General features: G+C 41.8%; 2 protein-coding genes across 3 annotated transcripts in view; both read left to right on the plus strand.

Annotated features, from left to right (window-relative positions):
- CUBN (cubilin) overlaps window positions 1–2,823 on the plus strand; it is a 143,119-nt gene extending 140,296 nt beyond the window's left edge. Inside the window, exons 65-67 of the mRNA XM_062494545.1 lie at window positions 92–257; window positions 2,050–2,285; window positions 2,716–2,823. Coding sequence (XP_062350529.1) covers window positions 92–257; window positions 2,050–2,285; window positions 2,716–2,823 — 510 coding nt within the window. The remainder of the gene's footprint in view (window positions 1–91; window positions 258–2,049; window positions 2,286–2,715) is intronic.
- Window positions 2,824–5,958: 3,135 nt separating this feature from the next.
- The window catches only part of RSU1 (Ras suppressor protein 1), a 104,831-nt gene continuing 98,447 nt past the window's right edge, over window positions 5,959–12,342 (plus strand). Inside the window, exons 1-2 of one of the 2 annotated variants that reach the window (XM_062494555.1) lie at window positions 5,959–5,976; window positions 9,763–9,874. In XM_062494555.1, the coding sequence (XP_062350539.1) occupies window positions 5,959–5,976; window positions 9,763–9,874 (130 nt within the window). Of the gene's footprint in view, window positions 5,977–9,354; window positions 9,470–9,762; window positions 9,875–12,342 lie in introns of those variants that run through there. The other variant, XR_009933286.1, reaches the window with a different exon arrangement.

The following is a 12,342-nucleotide window of genomic DNA, read 5'->3' on the forward strand; positions in this document are numbered from 1 at the left end:
GTTTGCGCTGTGTTTGTATCCATGAATAATTGTACTGGTGTATAACTACATAGGAATTTAATGTTGACAGTATTTTTTGTGTTCCCTGAAGGTCAGAAATGGGAGTGATGTACAATCACCACTACTTGGCAGGTTCTGTGGAAACACTGTGCCCAGTCCCATCTTCCCCCAAAACCATGTTGTCTACCTTCGTTTCAAGAGTGATTTTTCAGGGGTTCATGATGGATATGAAATTACTTGGACTTCATCATCAAGTGGTAAGGCTGTAGCTACAAAATAATGTTATATAGAAGGAAAATGCAGCAATGTGGGATTCAGCTCTTTTTGGATCCTTCCTCATCACCACTTTAGACCTTCCCTAGCATTCACAGTTCACCCTATTCAGTCACCAGAGAGAGGTAGTTGTTCCTCAAGACCACTGGGGCAAGATTCATTTTACGAGATGAAAGCAATTCCCTCTCCTAATGCTGGCCTTAGAAACCTTACATGATGCAGTCCGCTTAAGATGAAGATCTTCTTTCAGAGAGAGGCTGGAAAATATCAGGGACATCTGCCTTGGGATCCACAGAGTGGAGGTGACTCAGCTTGCTCCAAGTAGTCCAGGTGTGATATCCCTGAGGAGCTAGGCACAAGAGGACAGGAAATTGCCCCAAGAAAATAAACTACTTATAATGCTCTGTAGTAACTATATCATGGACACATTCATGAATGGCTTGTGAAATGGCAGTGAACAGCTGGGTAATAGTTTCTTCATGACACTGAGTCACTAGAGGTAGTAAAGCTCATGGCCAGACGAGAAGTACTGCAGAATAACCATACAGGACTGAGTGACCCAGTGGTGGAAAGGCAGAGAAAGCTCAGTGTAGAAAAGTGTCAATAAAGAATGTGCTCAAAAAAAAGACAATCCAAACTTTACTTACAAGAATGTGGGCTATTATGAATTAATTTTTAGTAGTCAAAAACAAGATCTTAGGGGTAAAATAGTTTCATGAAAACAAAAAGTTCACCAAGAGTCAAATAGACTGGTATAATAATAGAAATTGTTGGGAAAGGAAGAGAGAAGAAATAGCCCCTGTATAAATCCATAGTTCAAACACAGATTGAATGATGTGCACAGTTCTGGTCTCTTCCTCTTATAAAAAAAATCAGAATTAACAAAGGGCTCAACATTAAAAGTGGCTCATGAGGTATGATGAGACTTTTTAATCTGGTTAAGAAACTCCTGAAGTCTATAAAACTGAGTGATATTGGATGATAAATAGTGATCAACAGTTCTTTTACTTTTCCCATAGAAGAACCAGCAGCCATCATATAAAGCCAGGAGCTTGTAAGTTCAGAACAAACTAGACCAGTTCTTGACACAGTATGCAGTTAAACTGTGGAGCTCCTTCCCAAAGCATGCTACAAATTTACATGGATTCAAGGGCTACCCACACAAGTTCTGATAAACATTATTAAATAGAAAAGTGCCAACTCTGGGAGCTGTAAGCTGAAAATTCTTGGAGACTGTGAGGGTAATCTGGGTCATGACCTGCACATTCTTACTCTATAAACTTGCATTTTTCCTAGGTCATCTGCTTCTGCCCACTGTTGAAGCTTAAATTTTGGTATAAATGGACTTTGATTTACTTAATATGCTAATTTCTCTGAGTCGTTCTCTGTATTTTTCTATCCCATGAGGAATCACTACTTTTCATGCCAAAGAACAGTCACAGCAAATTCATCTCCAGTTGAGTTGCTGGGAACTGAACTGACTAAGGCACAGACTTAAAACTTCAGTTCCTGTTTCAAAAAATTTGGGGGGATGGGGTGGGGGAGAGAGTGTTGGTTTCCAATATTCAGTGATGGTCTAATGTCTGTTGCATATGCTTAGTCTGCTGAAGCCAGAGCCTCAGATTTATCTCTTATTGGTGTTCTTAGCCACGTTAGCTGTCCCAGCTCAGCCTCTCCAGTTTTCAGTGCTATTACTGATACTGTACTAGTGTACTACATCGTGTATTATCTTGTGAAACTAAGCCTTCTAGGCCAATTAACAGTGTCTGCTTCCAGGATGTGGCGGAACATTATATGGCACCACTGGCTCATTTGCCAGTCCCAGCTACCCAGCGACTTACCATAACAACACGGACTGCCAGTGGGCCATCACTGCGCCCCAGGGACGAATTGTCACAGTGAACTTTGATTTCATCAGCATCGATGACCCAGGGGATTGCAGCAGCAACTATCTGATCCTCTACGATGGGCCAGATGCCAGCCATCCCCCCGAGGGGCCCTACTGCGGAAGGGTGCGTACTGCCTTCCCTCTGCCACCCCACAAGTGGCTAAAAGGAGTTTTTACTGTTTCAAAGTGCAAGGCCATTTCCATAATTCTGGCACGAATTCCACACAGATGAGTGGAAGTTGAAGGCATGAAGAGTGTGTGGTGCCTTAGAAGCCTTCCAACTCAGACCGTACAGTGACATCTAGTGGGAGGCATCAAACAAGTTTGCTCTGTACTTCGTTGTATTATGTATTATGCATTATGTACTATATATTATGTTTTAAATATTTGCAATATCCTGAGGGAGAAATGCAACAACAGTAACTAGAACAGACCTGAGATCACTATCAATTCATGATCCAACTTGTGCCTCAGTTTTAAAACTCTCTGACTGTCTCTTCCAAAGGATCTTGATGTTCTGTAAAGCTTTTAAATTTTTTTGTCTTTCATTTTAGGACACAAACATCGCTCCATTTACTGCTACATCTCATCAAGTCTATATAAAATTTCATGCTGAATATGTGACTTTACCATCAGGATTCCATTTAAGCTGGACAAGCTAAATCACTGTTCATATTATCATTCCTTGCTACACTGAAAAGACTTCAGATTATGAAGGAAGTTTGAAGTCCAATGATGACAATTGCAACTGAAGTGAGGCCTTTTAAAAGTTACTGTAAATGTAGCTGTTATGAATTTGGAATTCTGTCAAAAAAAACATTGATGTCCCATTGTGCTGAAAATAAACTATTACCTACCCAACCGGGAAAATTAGGTTTTGCTACATATGTCTTATATTCTTCTACATAATTTCAAAATTGCACAATTAATGCTATAAAAATTACATTACCCAGGATAAAAATTACACATGAAGTTGATGAGAGGACCTAAGACATGAAGCTGTGTTTCATTTGTTCCCTACAGTTATGTGACTTTGCCCCAAACATCTTTGAAAACATCATCTTAAGTTTTATTCAAATTACCTAAAATCTGAAATTGCTAAAAAATGGTCTCTGTCCTTTTTGGTCCTTTTTGGTCACTTACACATATAACTGTGCTGAAGAACTTTAATAGTGTAATAGTGTGCATTGGGTATAAGACTTAATCAGTACTTGAGAACTCACTGAAGTTTAACACAGCAAGGATCTGATGTGGTTCTAAATCTTAACCAGATTAAGAAGTAGTGTCAGGATCAGAGCCCTATGTTCAAAATATACAGATATCTGTGGTTATACTTACTGAGTTATATTTTCAAGCTTCAAAGTTGAATATAAATACTTCTGAGACTTTCAGTAACTATGTTACCCTTCTAGTCAACTTGTAGGCAACTTCCTAGCCATTTATGAAACAGGTATAAGTTCAGAAAAGGGCAGACATAAAAATATCAATTGATCTTTGACTACAATTAGTTTTTCGCTTCCCCAGGCTAACACATATCATACATAAAAGATGTTGTTGACAGGGTATACAGAGGACCCTGATTCCCACTAATAAGCATTTTTTGTCACAATCATGATCAATTCATTTCCTAAATGACAGCTGTGATGGACAGGCAAGAGAAATTTGCACTGCAGAAAAGGAACTTATCAGAACTCTCGTTTCACAACTATTACAAGGAGTCACTCACAGTGAAAGCAATTCCTTAATGTGATTATTGAAGTAACTAATTATAAAAGGATATTAAAGTGTAAGTGGCAGTTTTAACAAAATCTAGGAACTCTGAAAATTTCCAGTGAATGCCAAAAAAGCCATCATTCCACAAACATAAAAAACTTTATAGCATCTGAGCAGATATTCTGGTTAAGATAAAATGTAGAAAAAACAAAGCAGACAAAAGGGACAAGCTATAAAATACAACCCAAAATCCTCTGCTGGTAAGTTAGAAAAAGAGAAACCTGTGAAGTTTCACTGGTCAACAGAATGAGATGTAAGCCAGCATTTTACAGCTGTTCAAGGCCTAAGAAAAACAGCCTATGTAGGTGACACTCCTGCTAACATGCCTAAGTATAACATGGAAAAATCAGAAATATCTGTATTTGGATGAAATTGGGAGGCATCTAGGTCCTACTGAGCTGCTAGCAAAACAGAAAGTTCCTCTAATAAGGGAAGACATAAAAGACCACATAATCAAATTAAATGTTTTCAGATTAGTAGTCATCCAGAAAACTTTTGATGGGGGTCCACTCAAAAGTTTGCTGTACTTGCAGTCAAAGGATGATGCAATCTTTGTCCATATTGTTTAATAAAATTCTCTATAGGAGTTTTACTGCAAGCCATAAAGAAATACCTGAACTGTCTGAAGATAAAGCCACAAAAAAAAAAAATAAATCTAAAGACAGCAATGTGTAAGAAACTCCAAGTACAATCAAGTATGGATGGAATGGTTTGCCTGGAGAGATAAGGAGGACTGCATTTCTCCCCTGTGGAATGCTGTATCACAGGCTTTAGGAATGTCCATTGTGGCTCTGACCTTCCTGTGAATCACCATGGATTTGGTGCAGCTGGTGCACCAAATCTGCAGTTGGCAGAGAATCTCCTCAAGATCTGGATGCTATCACTTGCTGTTAGTCGGCTGGACATGGAAACATCAGATTTCAGGCAAGAATCAGCTTGGCAAGAATGTTGTCATTTTCTGCATTTCACCAGTCCAGAGCACAGCTCAGCTGGAAGCCACATAAAAGGGAAGGATATGTTCCTCCAAACAGCTCTGTGCCACTGCAAGCAGTGCTCTGCGGTATGTCCATTGCTCTGTGATATGTTCTTGCTAAAAGTAGATCATCAGGAAATGAGTTCTCAGGTTAAACACTGGCCTTTTCACAGGTGTGATAGAGCATAAACTGACAAAGAGAAACCTGGATATGGTTTTAATGAATGAAGGTCACTATTGGTTTTTCAAGGCATCAGCACCATGTCACACTGTTTAAGGACACCAAGTTCCCCGAGGACACGGCAGTCCCTGAGCTCTCCTGCAGACCTAGGGACTGGTACAGAGACCTACTCTGGTGCCCTGACATGGGCCTGAGGCCATTCAGGTAACACAAACTTTGCCCTTAAGATCTCGAGGGGAGCTCCAGCTAAACTGGTGAGCTTGATGAAATCTATACTTCAGAAAAGACTGGTTTCACAAAGAGAAAAAACATGTTTCACTTTAAAGCAATTAAATGCTTTTTAACATTTTTATATAATAAATATGTCCTGTTGGCAAGATTTGTCACATCATCAATTTTTATAAAACCACTGAAATTCTGCAGAGGAAAAGAATAAAGAGCACTCTGAATGGGAGGAAGAGAAATTTTTAAGGTTTTTTTTTTTCTTAAATCTAACAATAACTAATGCTTGGTGCATCTTTGAATGTTAGAAATAGTCAATACCTATGCATATTTTTTTTACAAATCAATAAAATGCCTGAGGCTATTTAGAGGGGGGAAAAAAGTCCAGCAGAGAATTTGTGCTCATGAAGACTGTTGAATGAAGCTGCTGGGACAAGGCTGAATTGATCCAGCCCAACTGACTCTCGCCAAAAATAGTCAAAGCCTAAAATTAAATTATCAAACCCATTCTTTAAAAAAACAAAGGAACAAGGGAAAAAAGTAACCCACTGCTGTCCTCTAACATTTTATATAAGGAGCCACAACAAAAATACCAACTGCAGAAGTATTAAAGTGGAGGTCCTTAGAGGAGTGAGCTCATGCTAAGCCATGTTTCTGTCTTGGAAGGTAAGGAGCAATTTAAAACACTTGCTTTAAAATTAATGCACATGAAACACAAACAAGCAGAACCAAACAGGTAATCTGGAAATAATTATTCCATAAAACTTCTATGTGCTTTTTACAGTGTACAATTCAAAAGACAAAATTTGTATTTAATACGAAATATAGCTTCCTATTGCAACACTGCCATGAAAGCCTTTGCTTTTATGTCTGTGCACATTGCTATTTTTATAATGTCATTGTTGTGAATGCTGCATGTCTGTATTTTAATAACTGCATGACTACAACCTCCCTCTGTCAATGACAAAGCAGATAATGAATGTGCAGGTTTTCACTTTCTAGAGATTGCATGCTTTTATTTTACATGTAAAGCTTCTGCATGTTACTATAGATGTTTATTCTCATACAAAACTAATTTTATGAGGCAGTTATATATGAATGGTAAGACCTCCAAAGACTAGAATTTGAAGAATAAGCACAAAAATGTCCGTAACAGTATTTTTAATTGCCCTTCCCATGTGGCAGGACTGGTTTTTATAAATAAGACATAATACCACAATGAGATATTCTTACAATTATAGTTACTTGAAGTAAAGGAGACAGAATATATAGAGCTAAAATGCTAGAACTCATGTTCAATTTAAAAGAGTAGCTAATTTTAGTAAAATTTATAAAGAAGTTTTGACTGAAAAACAGTTTTCAATTGGTTCATTAAGCAAAGCAGGAGGTGTCTCAATTTCCCATAATAACACAGGGTATGTGTCCTAGGCACCAGAATTAACATATCTGCTGTAATTATTTTTTGTCAACTGCCAAACTAAAACTGCAGAATCATTCTGCAATCCTAATTAAAACAAAATTCAATAAAAATTCATGGGATTGATTATATTGTTCCAAATACAAAACAACTGGATTACTAACAAATTAATCTTTAAAATGTTTATTAAATTATAATAAAGATAGAGGCCAAATTCTAGGAGTGTGTTTTTACAAGAAACAATCGGAAAAATAAATATTGCATGCCAGTTATCACACTTAGTGAGTGTAATGTTGATGGATGAATTCTTAGCAGCAGTGCCCAGCACTACAGCTGCTTTTGCTGGGGCATGTTGCTGTTGCATCATTTTGATGGCACTCTATCCCTGCATTAATGTGGCTCATTATCATAGCTTTTCTTGGAGGGGAAAAACAGGGATAAAAATAGAACAATAATGTAAAACATCATTTCCTTGGTTAGTAGAAGTACCTAGGACAGCAGAAGCAAGTTAGGAATCAGAGCTACTCATTCCCTTGCTTATCCCCAGCACAGTGAGAGGAACCAGCAGGATGCAGGTTCAGCCATCACTGCAGGGGCAACTTCTGCCTCCTCTGACCAGCACAGGGGAAACTGCAGCTGTGCCACACAGTCACGGCCATACGTCTGCCTCAGTCACCTGCTTTAGCCTGCAGCCCTAAGCACAGAAGGCATATGCCAGCCTCTGCAACAAATTCAAGCATCTGCTCTACAAACATTTAAACGAAATGACAGATTTAGAATAAATCTGACAGATAGCAAAGATATTTTATAGTTGTTTCATAAGCAAAATATCAGTAGCTGAAAGGTACATCAAGACCTAAATTGGAAAAGTCTACTGTGAGCTCAAGAACTGTACATGTGGGCTCTACTGGCTGGTCCCTAGGAACAGGCTGGCCAGCCTCTAGCTGGGGGTAAAGAGGGAGCTAAGGATATCTGGGGCCAAAGGGGTTTTGGAATGACTGCATGCACTGGGAAGGGGGAGGGAGGGGGAATAAAAGAGGGTAGACTGGGTGATTGCAGTGACATAGACCCTCTGCAGGAAATGACTCTTCATGGCTGCTGAAGGGACAATCTGAAAAATCAATTTTCATGATCAAGGACCTCTGGATAGACTAGCTTGTGCATCTTCCTTCCTACTCCTTCTCAGACAAATGGTACTCAGTGCTCGATGAGGCACTGAGAAACTTTAAAAGGAAGGCTTGACAGCAACTCCCCTGTGCCAAATCCAATGCCAATATCTGTGACTGGGGTATGGATTTGTGCTCAGACAAAAGGCTTGCTTAAGCAGGACCCAAAGAAGGTTACACAGAAGGTGTGAATGATAGATGAACTCTTTACACAACAACAGGGTAATGAAATTAAGTAGATGGCAAAAAAAACCCCACAATCCTGATGAAAGGGAGTAATGACAGTATGTTTATTAAGTAATTAAATATTTCTATGGTGGGGATAGAATGTGGATATCTGGGCCACGCGCAATGTTTTGATCACTGCATAAATGGGGCAGAAAGAAGCCTGGTGAGCTTCACATTAGCCATGAAGACTGTTTTGTGAGTGACTTGTTATTGCAGCTAACAGTCACGTGCTGTTAGCTGCAATAAGGAAGCAGGACCACACTTATAGACAATTAAGCTGCCTGAGCCTTTGTTACTAAATGACACTTAATTCACCATGAAGTAAGAACAGCAGACATTTTAACACTCAGTTCTTTGGGACAACTGATTGGTGGCAGTTTGGGCATTTTCTTAGAAAGGAAAGGAATCCAGATTCACATTTCTGCAGCTAAAAAAAGAACTGTACATCTTTGTCCTGTACATCTGAGTGGCAGTGGGTTCAGCTGAGAAATCCAGATAAAAGGAAGATACCTTCCAGTAGTACCTGGTAAGAAAGACCTGAAAGCAGACGGTAACTTCAGGAAAAGCTCAAGGTAGGAAACTCCAATTAGGAATAAACATGATACAATTCTTCAGTCCAGTATTAAATCCTTGCATTCCTAAAAAAAGGAAAAGTTGAAGTTGCACCTCCGGGAAGTTTTTTATTTGCTCGCTTAGGCAAATGTTCATCATGTTGGTTTCTGTGGATACCATTTTTAGGCTACTAAGTAACACCATGGAGTACCTATGCAAAGTTCAAAGCTGCGGTTCTCAATAGGTAGCCTGGCTTTAGGAAACCTTATACATTTAGTCATTAATTGTTCTGAAGTTCGGTATCTGTTGAATGGCAGTAGATAGGAGCTTCCTAACTCCTATGAAAGAGGTTACACGCTATCCATAACTACATTCGGGGCAGCAAGGCCGTAACTCCAACGCCGCGGCGTGTCCAGACCAGTTACAAGCGCTCAGAACATGGACCCAGCCTTGTGACTGGTTCTGCTGCTAAAGCCGACTGGAAAATCCATTAAGACACCTGAAGAAATGGAAACCGCTGGTTAAATGCACGGGAGTTCTTTTGGTGTGGGTCATTTTGGCGATAATGCCCTCGGCCGCCTTTCCAAGTCCCGGAGCGCTCCGCGACTCCCGGCCCGACCCCTCGGGGGCTGCGCCTGCGCGCGGGGGAGCGGGGCGGGGCGGTGGCACAGGATCCGGCACGGGGTCCGGTACGGGATCCGCCACAGGATCCGCCACAGGATCCGCCGGGTCCGCCCGCCGCCGGCCGTGGGATCCGCCCGCTGTGCCCCGCCGCGTCCCGCTGCAGCGCCGCGCGGTGAGTGCGCTCGGGCCGGGCCGGGCCTGTCCTGTCTTATCTATCTGTCTGTCCGTCCGTCCGTCCGATGCGGCCGGCATCCCGGCTGGCGCTCTGCTGGCATGGGCGGGATAGGATGGGATGGGACGGGACGGGACGGGATGGGACGGACCCCCCCCGGGCGGCGCCGGGCACGGGAGTTCTGTGCCCGCAGACTCCTCGGGGCCGGGGCCGTCCCGGCGCTGTCCCGGTTGGAGCCCTCGGCGCGTTTCCCCTGCTGCCCGGCTCACGGTGTCCATTTCTGCCCCGCCTAGACCATGTCCAAGTCCCTGAAGAAGATCGTGGAGGAGAGCAGGGAGAAGAACCAGCCCGAGGTGGACATGTGCGACCGCAGCATCTCCAGCATGCTGGACGTGCCCGGCCTGTGTAGGTACCGGCGGCGGGCGAGCACAGCCTAGAAACTTCCTTATTTGTCCCGGACGAACAGGGGCCGGCACTGACCCTGCCCGACACAGCCCGGGCGCTGCCTCGGTCCCGCCGCGGTGGTGGGGCCGCCCGAGGCTCTTCGGGCACGGAGGGTTTGGGGAGACATCCGTGGGCTGAGCGAAATGCCCCGGATCAGGCAGCACCGCGAGGAGCCGTGCGTGTGTCCGGGGGAGGCCCGCACCGTGGCTCAGCCTTCCCTGTCGCGCTGCTGGCATTCCGGCACTTGACTGATGGGGACACTTTCCCTCTTCTTCGTCCTGCTACTGAAACAAAGCCACCAGCCAAGTAGCATCTCCACTGGTTTTTAGAAGGGATGGGGTGACATCAGCCTGCAACTACACGCGACTGGTCTCTAAAGGAGAGGACGTTAATACTGTATCACACATAAAACAGCATTGTGCTTTGTGTATTAGAGGATTGCACATGCTTCCTGAACCATGACAGGGTGCTCCTGTTGGCATGGTGCATTTGCTGTCGTTAAATTTACAGGAAATACAGCATACCAATAACAACATGATGTTAGGGTTCCGGAGAACACATAAATGAAGAGCAAGTTAGCTATCTTTGCCTTGTTGAAGTGCACATGATGTTATGGCATAGCAGTACTTAGGGAGTTAAAGTTGTGATTGTCTGTAGTGTGCCACAGGGAGAAATTTTTCTGAATGTATGATGCGATGGGGGATAAAAAGCAAAACCTCAACCAACCAATGTACTTAAAACTCTTGATTGTATAGTTTACTATGTTTGTTAAACTCGAGAGCAGCCAGGAGCAAATGTACATAACTCTTCTCACAAGATAGATGAGCTCAAGGAAACATATGGCTCACTTCCAACTCACCATTATCTGCAAAGTTGGGAACATAGCAAGGTGTCTTCAATCACATCAGTAAAGGATGAAGTCTTAGGTATAGTTGTACAGAACTAGATTCTGTACTTAAGTCCTAATTCTGTACTTACTCTTTTCCTGCTTCTGGGTGGTGCATGGGACTTTGCAAAGATGGTGGTGTAAGGACCATATATGTGAACTCACATTAAACAGAAAGCTTCACTGCATTTCTATAGGATGAGCATTTATTTGTGACAAAGTAGTGTTTAGCTCATGTTAATTACAGATCAATTTTGAGAACTATACTTAGATCTGTCATATATATGGGGCAGAAACAGAGTACTGTTGCTTTTGTTAAGTAGACTTTGTGCTTGCTATCAACACTAGACACATAATTAATTCACCAGCTTTGATGCTTCAAGCATGGAAAAAGGACATTGTTGAAGCACACTGATAATCCTAAAATAAAAGCTTTTCTTGCACAAAGACTCTTTGGGGTTTGTTGTTCAGGCAGGGCATGGTACGAGGGTGGAACACTGTGGTCCCCAGATGTTCCCTGATACCAGGTTGCTAATTATGCATTTGAAATGTCTTTGGCAATGTCTTCCCTACATGAAGTATAGACTTATGGTACCCTAGTTAGACTTCATCAGAGGAAGTCTCTATGCAGATGCTCTTGGTGTACTTTGTGTGACTTGATCTAGCATGGAGATTTGGGGCATTCTTCAATTTGAGATGAAAGTTGGGGAAGGGAGAAATGATGACTGGTTTCTGTTCGATTAATTGCTTCCTCAGTTATTATATTCACTGACAGAACTCATAAGTTGTTTTGTGGGGTTTTTTGTGTGTTTTTTGTTTGTTTTTGCTTTTTTTGTTTGTTTTTGTTTTGGTTTGGTTTTTTTTGCCATGGAGGTATTTTCCTTCTGGAGGAGGAATACCTTTCACCAAAGAAAAGGTAATGAATAGGTATTACTTCCGAATTTTTAGTAATGGCTTGAGGAAGCGTTAAATTGTTTTCAAACCCCTGTCATCTGACTCCAGATGGATAGTCTTCTCTAGTGTAGATTGGATGTTTTGGTTTTCTCTGGCTCTCAGAACTGGCATGTAAGCTAAAGGAGACTGACCTGGTACCTTTCCTCCTCTGTGTGTTTCACACCCTTCCAGGGTGGTGTTAAAGCTTGCCTTTTCAACTATTTTTTGGGTATTTTATTCCATGAAGCAATGATCTCTGTTAAAAGCAATCATCACTATTCATGACCAGTGACTCTTCTTGCATATTGCATCGTCTTTAAGGAGGGCCACTTAGTAGATGTTGAGAGTTAATGTAAGTTTAGATAATGATTTGAGGGGACATTTTTGGCTATTAGAGTTTTGGAAGGTTGGAAGGTATGCCTGAGTTACTGTGTTCAATAACCCCTGATCAGCATTTTGTCTTACACAATTATTTAGTGATTGTGAATGCCCCTACCTGAGATGCCAATTTGCCTTTACTCCTTAAAGGTAAACTGCTCCCTGTAGTCATTACTCTTCAAGGAAAGGACCAAGCCTTGTCTCACTGCATGGTTGAGCACTTGCTGCAGAG

The sequence above is a fragment of the Cinclus cinclus genome, chromosome 1, assembly GCF_963662255.1.
Source record: "Cinclus cinclus chromosome 1, bCinCin1.1, whole genome shotgun sequence".
Taxonomy (NCBI): Eukaryota; Metazoa; Chordata; class Aves; order Passeriformes; family Cinclidae; genus Cinclus; species Cinclus cinclus.